Source organism: Monodelphis domestica, chromosome 2 (genome assembly GCF_027887165.1).
Source record: "Monodelphis domestica isolate mMonDom1 chromosome 2, mMonDom1.pri, whole genome shotgun sequence".
In the NCBI taxonomy this organism is placed as follows: Eukaryota; Metazoa; Chordata; class Mammalia; order Didelphimorphia; family Didelphidae; genus Monodelphis; species Monodelphis domestica.
The window spans coordinates 201,095,432-201,115,755 of NC_077228.1; the positions used below are offsets into that span (position 1 = coordinate 201,095,432).

General features: G+C 36.9%; 1 protein-coding gene across 3 annotated transcripts in view; it reads left to right on the top strand.

Annotated features, from left to right (window-relative positions):
- Nucleotides 1-20,324, top strand: part of B4GALNT2 (beta-1,4-N-acetyl-galactosaminyltransferase 2) — a 63,735-nt gene that overhangs the window by 18,136 nt on the left and 25,275 nt on the right. For all 3 annotated transcript variants that reach the window (XM_007482378.3, XM_016430537.2, XM_007482377.3), the window contains 2 exons: nucleotides 2,858-2,989; nucleotides 6,495-6,601. In XM_007482378.3, the coding sequence (XP_007482440.1) occupies nucleotides 2,858-2,989; nucleotides 6,495-6,601 (239 nt within the window). The remainder of the gene's footprint in view (nucleotides 1-2,857; nucleotides 2,990-6,494; nucleotides 6,602-20,324) is intronic.

Sequence of the window (20,324 nt, forward strand, 5' to 3'; positions counted from 1 at the left end):
TTATTTTTTTTAAACTGATGCAGGTGGAAAAAAGAGAAACCTACCTGAAAACCCAAACTGAGAACCCAGAAATAGAATCCAATGTTTATAAGAGAGGGCTGGGCCAATACAGGTCTAAAAATCCCTGGGGAATGGAATCACCTTCCAGTAAAAACTGCTGGCAAAATTCATAGCTTCATTGTGAAAATTAAAGAAATTTCAAAAATTCAAGGATTTTAAGAAATATTTTAAATAATATACTACAATTATGTCTAACTAGATCAGTGATCTGAACTGCTTTAATCATGGAAAATGGGAAGAAAAAGGAATAATACATTTAACTCATCTGGAGAAAGAGGTAACAATTTTTATCATGGAAACAAATGAAGCATAGGATTAGTGATAAAATGAATGTGTTTGATAATACAAAGATAAAAAGATTTTGAGACAACTGGGTAGCTCAGTGGATTGAGAGCTAAGCCTAGAGACAAGAGGTCCTAGGTTCAAATCTGGCCTCAGACACTTTCCAGCTGTGTGACCCTGGGCAAGTCACTTGATCCCCATTGCCTAGCCCTTACCACTCTTCTGCTGTGGAGCCAATACACAATATTGACTCCAAGAAGGAAGGTAAGGGTTTATTTAAAAAAAAAAGGTAAAAGGATTTTGTCCCCCAAAAGTAGTCCTTCTAAAGTAAAAGAAAAGAAACCGTTGAGGAAAATACAGTAAACTACAGGTCTCTGGCTGATAGGAGTCTGACATCCAGAATTTATAAAAAATTGATGCATAGCTTTAACAGTAATAGATACTCAGGAGTAGCTAAGTGACTTAGTAGATAAAGAGCCAGTCCTGGAGACAGGAGGTCATGGATTCAAGTCAGACCTCAGTAAGTTCCTTGCTTATGACCCTGGGCAAGTCACTTAACCTCCATTGCCTAGCTCTCTTTTGCCTTAGAACAAATACTCAGTATTGATTCTAAAACAGAAAGTAAGGGTAAAAAAAAAAAGAGCAACAGACATTCACCAATGAAGAAGTGATCAAAGGATATGAACAATTATTGAAGAAGGAAATATTGACTGTGAATGACTACTTTAAAAAATAATCAAATAATCTAAGTATAAGAAATGTGAAATAAAACATTAATGGCTCAAAATATTATAAAATTCAATGTTGGCAGAGCTGCAGGGAAATAGGCATTTTATGACTTGGTAGCCCTGTAATAATAACTGAGTACAAAGTATTTGAAGTTCTATGTGGTAACATACAAAAAGGTCCCCAAACCAATGATACTTTTGGACCCAAAGATTCCACTTTTAGAACTCTCCCTAAAGAATATTATATGTGTCTATATACAATATACATACTTTATTGTTTTTTATAAGTATTGTATTCATAATTTCAAAAATAAAAAATCATTTTTCCTAATGTCTAATCACAATCCCTTCTGCTTTTCAGCATAAACTTGTTCCTCTGGAGGCTCTTCCCCCCCCCCCCCCCAACCCTTATCTTCTGTTCTAGAATGAATACTAAGTAACCATTCCAAGGCAGAAGAGTGGTAAAGTCTGGGCAATGAGGGGTTAAGTGACTTGCCCAGGATCACACAGATAGGAAGTGTCTGAGGCCAGGTTTGAACCCAGGACTTCCTGTCTCTAGACCTGTGACTCTATCCAAAGAGCATCTAGCTGCCCCTCCTCTTTGAAGTTCTTCCTTCTCACTTCTGCCTCCAGAAATCTATTAACTTCTTTCAAGTCTCAGCTCAACTGCCCCCCTCCTGTAAGAAACCTTTCCTTGGTGTTTATGCTACTCGTGGTATTTATCTTTCATATGTTTGGTATTCCCTCATCTCAGTTTAGTTTTTCCTTCCAAGAGAATATAAGGTCCTAGAGGATGGGGAATGTTTTCTTTTTGTCATGGTATCCCTGATGCAAAGCACAGTGCCTGACTTAATAGGTTTGGCCAGATTATTATCTGGGGCTTTAAGAAGTGATATACTTTTAGAAACTGCTTTACTTCTCTTGCCATCATGTCTTATCTCATCTATTAAGTGCTAGGAACTTCTCTTCTGTTCCCTTTCCTAGAGTTGGACTAGACTCTTGGAATTCTTTGTGAAGAACATATGCATATTTGCAGATGCACTGCCTTCCTCCCTTCTTTTCCTTGTTGTGAAGTAGATTTGGGGGAGATTATCATAGGTATTGGCTCAGGGGGAAGGGCATCACATGAAAAATGAGAAGAAACTGTAGATCCACAGCTCCTCCCACATCTCTATCCTTGACATCTCTTTTTATCTCCAGGAGGATGACCGTTCTCTGTGTAGTTTCTTTTCTTTTTAAAAACCTTTACCTTCTGTCTTAGAATTGATAGTAAGTGGGGCAGTTAGATAGCTCAGTGGATTGAGAGCCAGTCCTGAAGATGGGAGGTTCTGGTTTCAAATTTGATCTTGGGCAAGTCACTTAACTTCCATTGCCTAACCCTTACTGCTCTTGTGCCTTTGAGCTAATACGAAGTATTGATTCCAAGGCAGAAGCCAAGGGTTAAAAAAAAAAAAGAATTGACGCTAAGTAGAAGTTTCAAGGCAGAAGAGTGGTAAGGGCTAGACCAAGGGGATTAAGTGATTTGCCTGCAAGATCACACATCTAAAAAGTGACAGTACAGATTTGAACTCAGGACCTCCATCTTCAGACCTAGCTCTCCATCCTCTGAATCACCTAGCTGCCCCCCTACCACACTCTGTTTCCAGTCTTCAAATCCAACTAGCCCACCTCCAAGAACAAAAGGGAAAAATAATGGGGTACTGTTTTATTGGAGTGAATTTCTGGGTCCCCTCCATTCCAGTACATACACATGAACCGTGTTTATAGTCTGTCTTTTTTTTCTACAGGTTGTTCCCCCAAAGGCAGTGTGAATGTGAAAAGCAACCAGGGAACTACATTTTTCAAGATTTCTATAACAAGAGTGAGCTTGAGGCAGTGAAAGAAAGGAGAAAGGCAGAATTTAAACACTTCCAAAGGAGGTAATGCAGACTGCACATGAAGAATCTCTAAAAAGTTCTCTGGCTGATTTCTAAGGGAGTTTTCCAGAGCATATGCCTCTGGGGAGAGCTGAGAAAGATCATCCTGGGGCAGGATTCCTTCCTCCCTTCCTTCCTTCCTTCCTTCCTTCCTTCCTTCCTTCCTTCCTTCCTTCCTTCTTTCCTTCCTTCCTTCTTTCCTTCCTTCCCTTCTTTCCTTCCTTCCTTCCTTCCTTCTTTCCTTCCTTCCTTCTTTCCTTCCTTCCCTTCTTTCCTTCCTTCCTTCCCTTCTTTCCTTCCTTCCTTCCCTTCTTTCCTTCCTTCCTTCCCTTCTTTCCTTCCTTCCTTCCCTTCCTTCCTTCCTTCCTTCCCTTCTTTCCTTCCTTCCTTCCTTCCTTCATTCCCTTCCTTCCTTCCCTTCCTTCCTTCCTTCCTTCTCTCCTTCCTTCCTTCCTTCCTTCCTTCATTCCTTCCCTTCCTTCCTTCCTTCCTTCCTTCCTTCCTTCCTTCCTTCCTTCCTTCCTTCCTTCCTTCCTTCCTTCCTTCCTTCCTTCCTTCCTTCCTTCCTTCCTTCTTTCTCTCACCTTTATTGTTCTTTCCCTCTCTCTTTCTTTTTCTTTCTTTCCTGAATGAACTAGAGATCAAGGTAGATGGCATTTGTCTTGTGATTTTGGGGACTTCCCCACTATAGGGGGTATACTACTATGACTCAATAAGGGCATGTAGGTGGCTTAGTGGATAGAGAGCCAGGCCTGAAGACGGGAGGTCTTGGGTTCAAATCTAGCTTCAGACTGTGTGACCCTGGGCAAGTCAACCAATGGGGCAGGATTTCTGTTGAAAGAATACAACTCTTAGTAGCTCTTCTACTCCCCTTTTCTTGACTTTATGAGTGATTCTTTCTTTGCCATATACCATTAGTGAAGGAGTTGGTTCAATCTGAAGGGCTGGGAAGATGAAACTGAGACGAAAAAACCCAGGAAATATCCATGAGACTGAGGGAAGGACTTATATAAAAGGATAGAGAATCTATCTGTAACTTCTGTGAGTACTTATGCAAGCTCTATTCGGGTCCTGTTTAAGTGAGATCATCATTTACCACCACTGATGGGATGGATAGGACTTCTGTGGACAGAACACTGTGTTGATCTCTGTTGGTGATAAGGTGTATTTGTGTGTGATGGGTTGTAGAGCCTAGAAGAACAAGAGGGATAGAGGGATAGAGCTCCCAGAGTCTGCTAAATGAAAGACAGATTCTTTGCCAGGCACCAGAGCTTGGAATATGGGGAAAAGATAGAAGAACAAAATTGGGTATAGGATATTAGAGAAGACTTCCTTGAGGAGAAGAAAAAGATCTGCAATTTAAGAGAGTAAGAAAAATATTGGGATAGGGCTGGAGAAGGAGTCATGGAGATAGTCAGGAATTGAACAGATGGGAAAGATTAACTTTCTGATAGTGGTGCCAGAGGAAGATAGTTCTAGCTACCCTTTCTTTCCCAAGAGAGTAGCTGCCTTTTAATTGTATATACATAATTAACTAGTGTACATGAGGCATCTCACTGGTTCAGTAGTTAAGAAGATAGGACTTGAATACAGGAAGACTTGAGTTCAATTCCAACCTCAGACATTTACTAGCTATGTGACCCTGGGCAAGTCACTTAACCTCTCTGTGCCTCAATTTCCTCATCTGTAAAATGGGACTAATAAAAATAGTACCTACCTCTCAGAGCTTTTATTAGAATGAAATGAAACAACATATGAGCAACTTTTTGCAAACCTTAAAGAGCTATTCATACATTACTTCCTTTCCTAGTAACAACTTTAAGACAGAAGGGCAAGGGCTAGGCAAATGGGGTGAAGTGACTTGCTCAGGATCACACAGATAGGAATATTTGAATACAGGTCCTCCTGACTCTAGACCTGAGGCACTGTGCTCCCTAGATTCCCCACTACTTATACTTAGTGCCAGCAATTATAGCTATTATTATACATAAACAATCAGGGGAAGTAAAGCATACTTGTGATAACTTGTTCTCAGAAATTCATACTTATTGGAAATGGACCCTCCCCAGTGATCACAAAATTAATCTTTAGTGGTATTTCTTCTCTTGGAGCTGCTTCCCTCCTCTACTCAAAAACCAAAACCACTAGTTTGGAAATTAACTTGTGCTCATTGGAGAAAGACAAAGGAGAAACATGAAGACCTATAATTTTACTCCCCACTCCCAGGGACCATGAGCATTTTAACTGTAACCTTCCGGAGATAAGTACTCCAATGGGAATACTTCTTCCACCATTATTGGCTAAGCTTCAGGAATAGTTTGAAGACTTGGAATTTGACAAACTCCCTGTGACTCAGTTTCTTCATCTGGAAGATGAGTTGGATTAAATGAATTCTATGATCTTTTCCCATTCAAAATCTTTGAACATAACATGTAAGTCAAAAGATCAATAGGAAGACATGGTGGGTTTAAGAAGGAGACATAGATAGGTGGCACAATGGACAGAGTGCTGGACCTAGACCTGAGTTTGAATCCAGCCTCAGACATTAATTAGCTGTATGACCTTAAACAAGTCACTTAACCTCTGCCTGCCTCAATTTCCTCAATTGTAAAATGAAGATAAGAGAACCTACCCCAAGGATGTTTTGAAGATAAGATGATATAAAATGTGTCTAGTTCTTTTTAAACCTTAGTGTGCTATACAAATGCTATCTGTGTAGGCTTTAGTATATTGTCAATATTTACTTGCAAATTTGAATTGAATTAAGATGCATCATAAAGGATATTTCTAGTGGGAAAAGAAGGTGGACCAGTCATGTATCAGAAATGAGATAATATATGTATAAGCCCAGCACTACAATGCTTTCTCTGACAAGAACAAGAACCAAAGAGAAGTCAGTGAATGGGTTGGATCCTCAGTGGAAATTTTCTGGAAAGCATAAAGAATTATATAGTTTAAGAAACCTCGAGGGGCTACACATTATATCAAGCAATCAAAGCTCCTGCCTGTGAAATCACAACTCCATCAAAGTATCAAAGGGTCAATCATTCTGGAAGGGTCAGCCTATCCCTTGAAAATCCTTCCTTAGACTTTTCAGGTTTAAGGAAGTTCCCTGAGCCTCATCCAGCAGCCTAAGTCTTTAAACTCTCAGGTAAGCAAATATGGAAAAGTTTATATTACTCTGCTTTTCAACCCATCACTGGGTATTCTGTGGGAATATCCATCTGTAGGTATTCCCAAGGTATATTTGGTGTGTGCCCTGCTTCCTATATTTATTAGATGCTTCTAGAAGGAAGATACTGTGTCTTCTTTAATATAGTGGGAGCTCACCAAAGGCAGGAACCATGTCTCTTTCAGAAGGTATAAAGTTTCCCCATGGTGTCTCTCTTCCCACAGACCATCACAGGTCATGCTTAAGGGAAATGCTTCATAATTTGCTTGTTGGAGGTGAGAACCAATGAGTCAAAAAGATCTCCAAACACTGCACTTATTTTTCTTTCCTCTGCAGAGAAGGGCTGCCCCAGCCTCCACCTGTGCTGGCCCAGCCCAACATTCCTTTTGGGTACCCTGTCCATGGGGTGGAGGTGATGCCCCTTCACACAATAGTGATCCCAGGTAGGTGCCTACCAACTTCCTTGCCCCATCCCCCTTCTTGTTTTCATGCTTGCTCCCAAGACTTATTTAATAGACAATTTACCATTTAATTTTCTCCCTCTCAGTCAACCAACAGGTACTTTATTAAGTACCTACTATGTTCCAGCCTAGGTGCTGGTGATAAAAAGAAAAAAGTGAAAGCGTTCCTTTCTTGGAGCTTACTTCCTAATGAAGGAGAAAACACACACATATATTAGTATATACAAAGCATATATGTAACATCTGATGTGGTTTACCTCTAATATGGATTCCTCCCACCCCATATTTACTTATCTGGCTCATTTACCTCAACTTTACTTCACTCTGTTAGATCTGAATTTCCAGTGAAAGACCACTGGAGGCCACGCTCAAATTCTCTCAGAATTCTAAAGGTAGCTTTTTTGTGGGGAAATTACATTTCTCAGAGTCATCATCGATCGCATGCCCTCATTTTTGTACTTCCATTTCTATAAACTCAGCCATTCTCAATGATGGCACATTAAATAGTTATCAGTAAGGTAAAAGAAAGCATAGTAACACCACAAACCTTCATATAAAGCAAACACAACAATAATATATACATCACAGTTAGTATACAAACTGAGCCATACTCTTCCACTGGTGTAGCTAGTACCTGTGTGGAAGAGGGGCACAAATTTGGCAGGGAAACATATAAGTGCAGAAAACCCATGTGCTTGACATAACAACACTAGAACTAAAAAGTTTATAGAGTCCTCTTCTTGTCTCATGTCTTTCCAAAAGAGTTCTTTGATGAATGTAGTTTCTATATTTAAAAGAAACTTCTACTTCTAATCTAAAGTTTATCCATACTATGCTTGACGCTTGACTAATACTTAATTGGGACTGGTGCCACCTAATCAGTCCACTGAATGACTTTCTGATTCTCTGCTTCCAAGTTGTTCTCCTCCTTCGTTGCACTAACTCCTTCAAAAAGCCACTGGAGTATCTATCTCTTCTAGACTGAGGCTTAGCTGATGCCTTCAGCTAAAGCAGTATTACACTCTTTTAGAAAAAGGCAATGACATTGTAAAAAATCCTTACTGTCTCTCTTAGAAGCAATACTAAATATTAGTTCCAAGGCAGAAGAATGGTAAAGGCTACTAGTAAATTAGTGTTAAATGGCTTACCCAGGGTCACACAGCTGGGAAGTGTCTGAAGCCACATTTGAACCCAAGACCTCCTACCTCTGACCTGCTCTCTATCCACTGAGCCACCTGACTGCCCCCAAAGGCAATGAAGTTTGTCCTAAATTCAGAAAATGCCTCTTCAACTCTGATCTTCAAGATTCTTCATTTCTACTTCCCAGGAACAACAGGTAGCACTCAGGGAAGTGTCTTTTATCTACTTGTGTTGGTCTCAGCAGAAAATCATAGTAGATAACAGAATACATTCTCTTCTCCTCATTGTTATTCATTTTTCAGCAGCGAGCCATAATAGTCATAATATATTTTCTCCTTGCTTCCTTGCAGTGGAATAGTAGATGTCAGAGAGTAATTCTGGTTCTCTGGAAAATTAATTTGCTTAGCATCTAGTGTCAACACAGAGCTAGAGTTTTGATCTCTAACACAATTTTGAAATCTGTTCTTTCACCTCTCTTATCTTTCTGGATTTATGGTTTGGATCCTTTCTGTGAATGACCCTACCTTAGCTTTTGGTTGGTAACCAAATTTTCTTCTGGGTTGTTGGGTTTTTTTTTAATCAGGCAAAGTATATTTGTCCTATACTTAAAGAATAATTCTGACATCTGCATATCCTGTTATTAACTTAAAAGTGATCTAATTCTTCATTTCCTCATATTCAATGGACTGAAGCATTCTATGTTCTCCATGCACTCCAGGACCCTATAGTTTGACCCATTAAAATAAATCTGCTGTATCAGAATTCTGTCAAATTCAACTTGTTAACTGCTTCTTTTCAAACCATGTGTAGACCTATGTCCCAATGTAAACAACTCAGCAACTGCTTCTCTAGAAAGACTTGTGGTCTTTCTTACACATACAAAAGATACACCCTCTCTCAGTCACCCAGATTCACAACTTTGGACTCATCTTTAACTGTTCTCACTTAACCCTTACATGCAAGACACATTTTTGCTCTTGGTTTTGCTACCCTTTTTTGTTTTTCACTGAAGATGTCTTCCTTGCAACTCCTTGCTGATAACTATTCTGCTTTGGTTAGTCCTTTGTCAACATAGCTCTCTTTTCTGTTGCCTCCTACTGCTTCTCTTTGACATGCTGTCCACAGCCCAGACCTTGGAGAGAGGAATCCTCCATTGTCTTACCTCTTTTTCCAGGAAGATCCTCATATCCAGCTCCACCTGAATCAGGCACTGCTGCTGGGTCATGGACAGGGCAGGCAGTGAAGGGCATTGAGAAATTGGAATCATGTTTGTTTGCCAGGGATTCAAGCTATATTGGGGAGCTATAGCTCTGTAGCAGAGGTCTTTGGGGTAGAGAGAATAAGGAGGGTTAGAGTTAGGAGAATTCAAGTTATATTTTTTTGAAGAAATAATTTGAAACAGAAAAGTAGGTGCTATGAAAGGAGCAGACAACAAAGCATTCATTAATTAATCAAGAGTTCAGGATATCTGAGAAGTTATTTGGGCTGGACTAGGTTCTGAGGAACTTGTTAGCAACTGAGAGATTCTCTGTCCATTGAGAAGCAACACTTCTGACCATATACTGTACAATCAGCTTGTTAAGAAGCCCTGGTTGGCATGGATATTATCCCTTCTCCAGAATGCCAGAATTTCAGAGTTGGAATGGGGCTCAGTATATACCTGAAAAGGAATCCTTGGTATAACAAACTAGATGATCTTTGTTAAAACATTTCCAATGAGAGAAAATTCAGTATCTGCTTTCAAAGGCAGTCCATTCTACGTATTTGTCATTCATTTGTTCGGCTGATTAGTTGTGTCTGTTTCTTTGTGACCACATAGACTATAGTCACTGTAGTCCCCAAACTTTTTACACAGGGGGCCAGTTTACTGTCCCTCAGACCATTGGAGAGCTGGACCTAATCCTAACCCTAAATTCGTGCAGTATACACAGTGCAGAATCCTCTCCCCCAGATCACCGCTCACCATGCTGACATCTTCTTTTATGCAGCCACATAATCCTTTGTGTGGCACCTCATTATTAGAACAAGGTGCCACACAAAGGATTGTGTCACCGGAAGTAGTACTGTACGTGAGCAACACCACACTTTGTGGCACTGCCACATACAGTGCTCCTCTCACTGGCCACCATTGAAAGAGGTGCCCCTTCCTGAAGTACAGAGGGGGCCAGATACATGGCCTCAGGGGTCTGCATGTGGCCCATAATTTGGGGACCCCTGCTATAGTGCATCAGGACCTTCCATCCTCCACTATCTCCTGATGTCTGTCTAAGCTTATGTTAGTTGCTTCCATGATACTATCTATCCATCTTATCCTTTGCTTTCTCCTTCTCTTTTTGGCTTTCATCTTTTCCAGTACAGACATCTTTTCCAATGATTCCTGTCTTCTCATTATATGGCCAAAGTATTTAAGCTCCAGATTCAGTATTTGTCCTTCCAATGAGTACTCTGAATTAATTTCTTTTTAATTATTGACTGATTTGATCTTCTTGTTGTCCAAGGAGCCTTCATATGTCTTCTCCAAAACCACAATTCAAAAGCATCAATTCTACAGAGCTTAGTTTTCCTTCAGTTCCATTCTTCCAGCCATATGTTGTTACTGGAAAAACTATAGCTTTGACTATAACAAATTTTGTCAACATGGTGATATCTCTGTTTTTTAGTATGCTGTCCAGAATTGTCATAGCTTTTTTCCAAGGAGCAGGCATATTTTATTCCATGACTGTGGTTGCTATCTACAGTGATCTTTGAGTCCAAGAATATAACATCTGACACTGCTTCCATTTCTCTTCTCTCTATTTTCTAAGAAGCAATGGAGCAAATTGTCACATCTTCATTTTTTTTTAAATGTTAAGCTTCAAGCCAGCTTTTATACTCTCTTCTTTCTCCCTCATTAATAGTCTTTCCAGTCCTTCTTTACTTTCTGTCATCAGAATAGTATCTTCTGCATATCTGAGAGAGTTTATATTTCTACTGACAACCTTAATTCTGTACTTTGATTCATCCAGCTTGACATATACTTTGCTTATAAGTTAAAAGAAATGAAGTGACAACATATAGCCTTGTCACGTTCCTTTCACAATCCTAAAACAATCAGTTGTTCCATTTCAATTCTAACTCTTTTTGACCTGCATACAGGTTCTTCAGGAAACAAGTAGGATGATCTAGTACTCCATCTTTTTGAAGACTTGCTAAATTTTGTTATAATCCACACTGTCAAAGACTTTAAGGTAGTCTATGAAGGAAAAGTAGATGTTTTTCTGGAACTTGCTTGTTTTCTCCATAATCCAGCAAATGTCAGCAATTTGGTTTCCAGTTCCTCTGCCTCCTCAAAAACCAACCTGCACTGCATTATCTGTCTTTAAAGTTGGGACATAGACTTTCCCAATCCAGTTGGCAGATTGACTGCAACAGTTTAACTTTTAGGATTTCAAATGGCCTAGTTGGAATTCTATCATCTCTTCTAACCCTATTGTTAGCAAATCTTCCTAAGGTCAACTTGACTTCATTCTCCAAGATATATGGTTCTTGATCAGTAACCCCACCAGTTATGATTATAAAGATCTCTAATTGTTAAAAATGTATTTTCCTCCTACTGTTGACCATAAATTGACTTCTAGGCTTACAGACTTTATGAATATGGAGTTTCTGGGAGGTTTCCTATATATATGCTTCCAGATCATACTTTTCCCTGGCCACTATTCATTCATTCATTTATTCATTCATTCATTAAACAACCATTTGTTAACCATCTACTATGTCTCATACCGTGTTCTAAGAATCAAAGCCTAAAGGGGAAAAAAAGGAAAAAAAAACAGAGCCCTCAACAAAAAAAAGCCTTCAAGGAACTTACAGTCTGAATGTAAAACAACTATTTACATACAAGATATAGATTGTGTAAATGGATGCAATCTTAGAGGAGAAGGCACAGCTAGTGGATGGAACCAAGAAAAGTCTCCTTTAGAAGTTGAGATTTGACCTAAGTCTTAAAAAATTGCAGGGAAGCAAGAGACAGAGTTCTGAACAAAGAGCATTCCAGGTCTGGGAGATAGCCAGTGAAAAGGAAGCAGAAGATAGTGTTGTGTCTGAAAAGCAGCAAAAAGTCCAGTGTTACTATTCCCCCAATTTGTGTCTAGATCATATATTCATTTTGATCTTATCTTGGCAGAGTAATGTTTGAGATCACATGTCCAAACTGCAACTTCAAGCTGCCTGTGAGTCACCCACCCCTTGCATTACCCCAGAGAGCAGAGGGAGGAAGTGCTCACATTGGGCAGCTGGACAGAGGCATATGGCATGCAAAAAATGTCCTTGGGCACTGTGGAGACAGGGAATGGAGCAGCCCCCTCAGTGCTGTCAGGGCACGCATACCACACCTTTGCCAACACAGGTACAGGGTGTGAGATATTGGTCTACATCTAGTTTATGCCATATTATTTTCCAGTTTTCCCAGCAGTTTCTGTCAAATAGTGAGTTATTATTCCCAAAGCTGGGATCTTTGGGTTTATCAAAAACTAGATTGCTAAAGTCATTTATACCTAATCTACTCCATTGATCTACCAATCTATTTCTTAGCCAGGACCAGATTATTTTGATGATTACTGCTTTATAGTACAGTTTGAGATCTGGTACTGCTAGGCCACCTTCACATTTTTTTTTCATTTCCTTGATATTCTTGATTTTTTGTTCTTCCAGATGAATTTTATTATTAGTTTTTCTAGTTCTATAAAATAATTATTTGGTAGTTTGATTGGTATGGCACTGAATAAGTAAATGAATTTAGGTAGAATTATCATTTTTATTATAATAGCTTGCTTGGCCTATCCATTCACAATGAATATTTTTCCAGTTGTTTAGATCTAACTTTATTTGTGTGAAAAGTGTTTTGTAATTGTGTTCATTTAATTCCTATGTCTTTGCAAGTAGATTCGCAAGTATTTTATATTGTCTAGATTTGTTTTAAATGAAATTTCTCTCTATCTCTTGCTTCTGAACTTTGTTGGTAATATATGGAAATGCTGATAATTTATATGGATTCATTTTGTATCCTGCAACTTTGTTGGTTATTAATTATTTCAACTAGTTTTTAGTTGATTCTCTAGTATTCTATAAGTATACCTTCATCTCATCTGCAAAGAGTAATAGTTTAGTTTCCTCCCTGCCTACTTTAATTCCTTCAGTTCTTTTTCTTTTCTTATGGCTAAAGCTAGCATTTCTAATACAATTTTAAATAAAAGTGATAATAATGGGCATCCTTGCTTCATTCCTGATCTTATTAGAAAGACTTATAACTTAATCCCCCTTTACAGATAATACTTGTTGATGGCTTTAGGTAGGTGCTACTTATCATTTTAAGAAATGGCCCATTTATTCCTATGCTTTCTATGTTTTTTAAAATATGAATGGGTGTTGTATTTTGTCAAAGGTTTTTTCTGCATCTATTGAGATAATTATGTGATTTCTGTTAGTTTGATTACTGATATGGTCAATTATACTGATAGTTTTGCTAATATTAAACCGGCCCTGAATTCCTGGTATAAATCCCTCTAGATCATCCTGAACAATCTTTATGATATATTACTTTAGTCTCCTTGGGGACATTTTATTTAAAATGTTTGCATATATATTCATTAATGAAACTGGCCTATAATTTTCTTTCTCTGTTTTTGTTCTTCCTGACTTAGAAAACACTGTCACAAAAAAAGAATTTGGTAGGATTCTTTCTCTGCCTACTTTCCCAAATAGGATTTATAGCATTCAGGTAAATTATTCTTTAAATGTTTTATTGATTTCACTTATGAATCTATTTGGCCCTGGGGACTTTTTCTTAGGGGATTCGTTGATAGTTTGTTCAATTTCTTTTTCTGAGATGGGATTATTTAAGTATTCTATTTCCTCTTTTGTTTGTGTAAAATTTTAAACATTTAAAAAAATTTTTGAGTTCCATGTTTTCTTCCCCCTGCAATTTGATATAGACTATACATATGCAGTCATAAAAAACATTTCCATATTAGCCATGCTACAAAAGAAATAAAGCTTTAAAAGGATGGTTCCATCTGCATTCAGACTCCATAATTTCTTTCACTGTAGGTAAATAATATTTTTAAACATAAATCTTTCAGAATTGTCTTGGATCATTGTATTACTGAGAGTAGCTAAGTCATTCACAGTTGATCTTCACGTGATATTACTGCTACTGTATGCAATGTTCTCCTGGATCTCTCCACTTTATTTTGCATCAGTTCATGTAAGTCTTTCCAGTTCTTCTGAAAGCATCCTGCTTGTCATTTCCTATACCATAATAAAATTCCATCACAATCATTTACCACAACTTGTTCAACCATTCCCCAGTTGATAGATATCCACTCAATTTTTAATTCTTTGCTACCACAAAAGGATATGTGTGGTGTGTGTGAAATCTTACTTTACATTTTAGAACTAATACTGTGTTTTGGTTCCAAGACAAAAAAATTGTAGAAGCTAGACAATTGGGGTGTAGGGGCAGTGAGTTACTTGCCCAGCATCACATGGCTATGAAGTATCTGAGTCCAGATTTGAACCCAGAACCTTTTGTCTCTAGGCCTGGCTCTCAAAACACCGAACCACCGAACCACCTAGGTGCCCCCATATATTTTTGTACAAATTAGTCCTTTCCCTTTTTTCATTCTCTTTAGGATATAGATCTAGTAGTGATATTTCTGGGTCAAAGAATATGCATAATTTTATAGCCCTTTAGGCATAGTTCTAAATTCCTCTCCAGAATGATTGAATCAGTTTACAATAACATCAATAGTGCATTAGTAGCCTTATTTTTTCCATATCTCCTCCATCTTTTGTCATTTTCCTTTTCTGTCATTTTAGTTTGCATTTGTCTAATCAATAGTGATTTTGAGTATTTTTTCATTTCACTATAGACAGCTTTGATTGCTTCCTCTGAAAACCGCCTCTTCATATCCTTTGACCATTTATCAACTGGGGAATGGCTCCTATTCTTTTTTTTTAAACCCTTACCTTCTATCTTAGAATCAATACTGTGTATTGGTTCCAAAGCAAAAGAGCAGTCACATAGGGTCACACAATTAGGAAATGTCTGAGGCCAGATTTGAAGCTTAGACCTTCTATCCCCAAGCCTGGCTCTCTGTCTCCTGAGTCACACTGCTGCCCCCTGATTCATATTCTTATAAATTTGACTAAGTTCTCTATATATTTGAGAAATGAGGCCTTTATCAGAGACTTGATATTTTTAAAAATGTCCCCCAGTTTTCTGCTTTCCTTCTAATGTTCACTAAATGGGTTTTATTTGTGCAAGAAAATTTAAATTTAATATAATCACAATTATCCATTTCACATTCCACAATGCTTTCAATCTCTTCTTTAATCATAAATTCTTCCCTTACCTATAGATTTGACAAGTAAAATTTTCCATGCTTCCCTATATATCTAAATAATGACTGCTTTTTTAACCTTATCTCAGGATAAATACGAAATGTTAGTGTATATATAATTTATGACAAACTGCTTTCTAATTTTCCCAGCAATTTTGGTCAGAATTGTGAATTCTTGTCTCAAAAGCCTAGATCTTTGGGTTTGTCAAAAACTAGATCACTGTGGTCATTTACCAATGTATACACTGTACCTAATCTATTTCACTGATCCACTAGTCTATTTCTTAGCCAAGACCAGATTGTTTTGATGATTACTGTTTTGTAATATAGTTTGAAATCTGGTACTGCTATGATACCTTCCTTCACATTTATTTCATTGATTCCTTTGATATTCTTTCTTTTTTGTTCTTCCAGATACATTTTATTACTTCTTCACTCTCTAAAATGAATTTTTGATAGTTTGAATATGAAAAAAATTGATTACTTACTGAAAAACTACATTAAGTTAGATAGAATTGTTATTTTTATTACATTGGCTCAACCTACCCACGAGTAATACATATTTCTCCAACTGACATTATTTCTGTGAAAAGTGTTTCATAATTGTGTTCATATAGTTCCTAGATTTGTCTTGGTAGATAGACTTCAAAGTATTTTATATTAGCTGGAGATATTTTAAATGAAATTTCTCTTTCTATCTTTTCCTGTTGGATTTTGTCAGCAATATGTAGAAATGCTAATAATTTGTGTGGGTTTATTTTATATCCTGCAATGTTACTGAAGTAGTTATTTCCAGTAGTTTTTTTAGCTGATTTTCTGGGATTCTCTAAGTATACCATCATATCATCTGCAAAGAGTAATAGTTTTGTTTCTTCATTGCCTAGTCTAATTCCTTCAATTTCATTCTCTTCTATTATTGCTTGACCTAGCATTTCTAGTACAATATTGAATAATAGTGGTAATAAGGGAAGCTTATCCATACTATTTATAATACTTTTTGATGGTTTTAGATAGATTCTACTTATCATTTAAAGGAAAGCTCCATTAATTCCTATGCTTTCATTAAATTAAAATTTTTATTTGTAAAAAAATATTTTATTGTCATGCAAAATACTTCCATATTAATCATTTTTGTAAAAGCAAACTCAAAATAACCAAAACCCAAAAATGAAACCATAAATACACTGATGTGAAAGACAACTCCCATAATTCTTTCTCTGGAAGTGGATAACATTCTCCACCATAAATCTTTCAGGATTATCCCAAATCATTGCATTGCTGAGAATAGCCAACTTTTCACAGATAATCATTACCCAATATTGTTGTTATTGTGTCCCAGTTCTCCCAGTTTTGCTTAGTTCTCTCTGCATCAGTTCCTGAAGATCTTTCTAGGTTTTTCTGAAATCATCTTGCTTATCATTTCTTATAGCACAATAGTATTCCATCACCAATGTATACCACAATTTGTTCAGCCATTCCCCAATTGATGAACATCACTTCCCTTTCTAGTTCTTTGACTCTAGTGTTTTTAATAGGAATGAATGTTGTATTTTGGTTAAAAAAAAAAAACCTGATATGATCAATTATGTGAATGGTTTTCCTAATATTGAACCAATCCTGCATTCCTGGTGTAAATCTCACCTACTCATATGCTTTTTGTGATCGATTGCTGTAATCGCCTTGCTAGTATTTTATTTAGAATTTTTGTATCACTATTCACTAAGGAAATGTGGGCCACAATATTTCCAATCAGCAACAAAAGGCAATTGAGTTACACACAATAATGGGTTTATTTAGGGAGATCAATGGTCCCTAAGCAATAAAGATTCAACACCTTTCTGACAGTGAAGGATCCCTGCTACTTAAGAGTGACCAATATTTATGCAGATGGAGAGTACATCAAAAATAAAATGAGGTAATACAATGTCATGGTTGGCTAATACCAGAAATGAGAGGAAAACTCTATGATTGGTTGAGGGATATACAGGTTAATCATAACCACTTGATCAGTAAGCTTTTAGTACATTCATTTCTGGTCATTAACTGCAGATTTTTCCAGGTGACAAGTGGTGCACCTCCTGCCATCTCAGCAATAATTTTCACAAGAAATTAATCAATGGCTGATTTGGTCAGCATTATCCAAGGGAATAAGGAAGTGCTGGTCTAGAGGAAATGTCAGAAAGGAGTAGTGACTATGATTTGTAGGAGTGAGGAGTGTTGATAAAACATTAACAAGTTAGGGGTAATATAATTCTCTATTAACAGACAATCATATAGTTTTTGCTTTATAATCTATAATAATATAATAATCACTAATACATACTTAATATTCCTGTCAGTCTAACAATATACCTATTGCCTATCAGTCTTAACTATTTAATATAACGAATTTCCAAAAATCGACATGAACTAAGTAAATACTGATTTTTTTTTTAACCCTAACCTTCTGTCTTGGTATCAATTCTAAAACAGTAAAGTGGTAAGGGCTAGACAGTCAGGATTAAATTACTTGCCAAGAGTCACATGGATAGGAAAGTGTCTAAGGTCAAATTTAAACCCAGGTCCTCCTGACTCCTGGTCTGATGCTCTAGCTATTGTGATACCTAGCTGCCTCATAAATACTGATTAAACTGAGTAGGGAGTGTCAAAATTTCTTTTACAGAAATTGTTCTATAATTTTGTTTTTGGTCTTCTTGGTTTAAGTATCAGCACCATATTTGTGTCACAAAAGGAATTTGGTAGGACTGCTTCCTTGCCCCCTTTTCCAAGTGGTATATATGGTACTGAAATTAAATGTTCTTAGACATTTCATAGAATTCACCTGGGATCTGGTCCTAGTGAAATTTTCTTAGGGATCTCATTTGTGATTTGTTCAATTTCTTTTTCTAAGATTGGGTTACTTAATTATTCTATTTATTCTTCTATTGATTTGGACATTTTTGTAAATATTCATCCATTTCACTTAAATTATTAGATTTATTGGCACATAATAGGGCAAAAGAGTTCCTCATAATTGCTTTACTTTCCTCTTCATTGGCAGTGAATTTACCCATTTTGTTTTTTATGCTAGTAATTTGGTTTTCTTTATTCTTTTTAACAAATCAAGTTAACCAATGGTTTGTCCATTGTATTTACTTTTTCATAAATTAAGCTCCTAGTTTTATTTATTAGATGAAGGGCTTTCCTATTTTCAAGTTTATAAATCTTCTCTAATCTTCAGGACTTCCAACTTAGTGCTTAAAATTGGTGATATTTAATTTTTTTTCCAATTCTTTTAGTTGTATGTCCTATTCATTGATTTGCTTTTTCTTTATTTTTATTAATGTAAGCATTTAGAGAGATAAATTTTTCCTTAAGTATCATTTTGGAAGTTAGGTGGCACAGTATAAAGAGTGTCGTCCTGGAGTCAGAGAGACTTGACTTCAAATCTGACCTCAGATACTTACTTGCTATGTGACCCTGGACAAATCACTTAACCCAGTTTGCTACAGTATATTCATCTTTAAAATGAGCTAAGGAAGGAAATGGCAAACCCTTCCATTATCTTCTTTGCCAAGAAAACCCCAAAAAGGGGTCACAAAGAGTATAGAGCTTAAAATTACTAAACGACAACTACAAAACACTGCTTTGGCTGCATCTCATAATGTCTCTTTGTTGTCATTCTCTTTAATGAAATTATTGATTGCGTCTATGATTTATTCTCTGACATTATCATTCTTTAGAATTAGATTATTTAGTTTCCAATTAATTTTTATCATCTATGTTTGTACAGCTCTTCATTAATGTAATTTTTAGTACATTAGAGTCTGAAAGGGATGCATTTAATATTTCTGCTCTTTCTTTGCATTTGGTCCTGAGGTTTTTTCATGGTCAATTTTTGTGAAGATACCATATTTACCTGAGAAAAAAGTATGTTCTTGTCTATTCCCATTCAATTTTCTCCAGTAATCTATCACATCTAAATTTTAAAAAACTTCTACTTATCTCTTTAACTTTATTCATGTTTATTTTATGGGGAAATTTATCTAGTTCTGAGAGGGTATAGTTTTACTATCTATTTGACTCAGTTCTTATATATTTGAGAAATTAGACTTTTGTCAGATCTTGCTATAAATATTTTTTTCCAGATTTGTTGTTTCCCATCTAATATTGGTTGCATTGGTTTTGCTTGTCCAAAATTCTTTTAATTTAAGGTAATCAACATTACTTCATTTTTGGTAATGATCTCTATGTCTTATATGATCATAAATTCTTCCCTTATTCATAAGTCTTATAGGTAAACTTTTCCATGTTCCTCTAATTTGTTTATGGTGTCACCTTTTATTTCTAGATCAAGTATATCCATTTTGACTTTATCCTGGTATATGGTGTGAGATTCTTAGTTTATGTCATACTGTTTTCCAATTTTACCAGCAGTTTTTGTCACATAGTGAGTTCTCTCCCCAAAAGCTTGGATCTTTGGGTGTATTGAACACTAAATTGCTATAGACATGAACTATCATGTGTTTATTACATATCCCCATCAAACCATGTTATCAAGTGTAAGGGTAATTTTAGGGTTGTGACTTAATCTAAATTAATTTGGTTACCAGAGAAAATCCCAAATAAAATATCCGTCAGATTGGAAATCTATGGTGATTTTAATTAATATAGTGGGAAGGAATTAAGGAAAAGAGAGAGAGAGGGAGAGAGAGAGAGAGAGAGAGAGAGGGTATAGGATTTCTCCTGCCTGGCCTTTGCCAGGGGGAGTTCAAAGACCTCCACCACAAGGTCTTTGAAGAAGATTAGAGGCTTTCCTAAGAGGTTAGTGTTTGGAAGGTAAAGGAGAAAAGAATCAGCCTAAACTTCAAGAGAGCTCAGTGAAGATGCCTCACATGAACTAGGCTACTAAGCTTCTCCCAGTATAGTATCAAGGAAAAATCACCGCCAAACCCAGAAAATAGCTGCCACCACACCAAGATGCTGAAACGCTCAGCAAGCTGCCACCTGAGCCACCTTTCCACCACCAAAGAAACCAGAGAGAGGAAGTGATGCAAAATATATAGACGGTTTTTATATCACTTTCCTGCATCTCACATGAACCAATGGTAGCTTAAGCTTGACTTAGGACAGCCCAGGGTCTGTCAGTTGTTTCTGATTTGTCATTTGCTAGCACATGTCTTTCATAGGCCATCCTCCTCAAT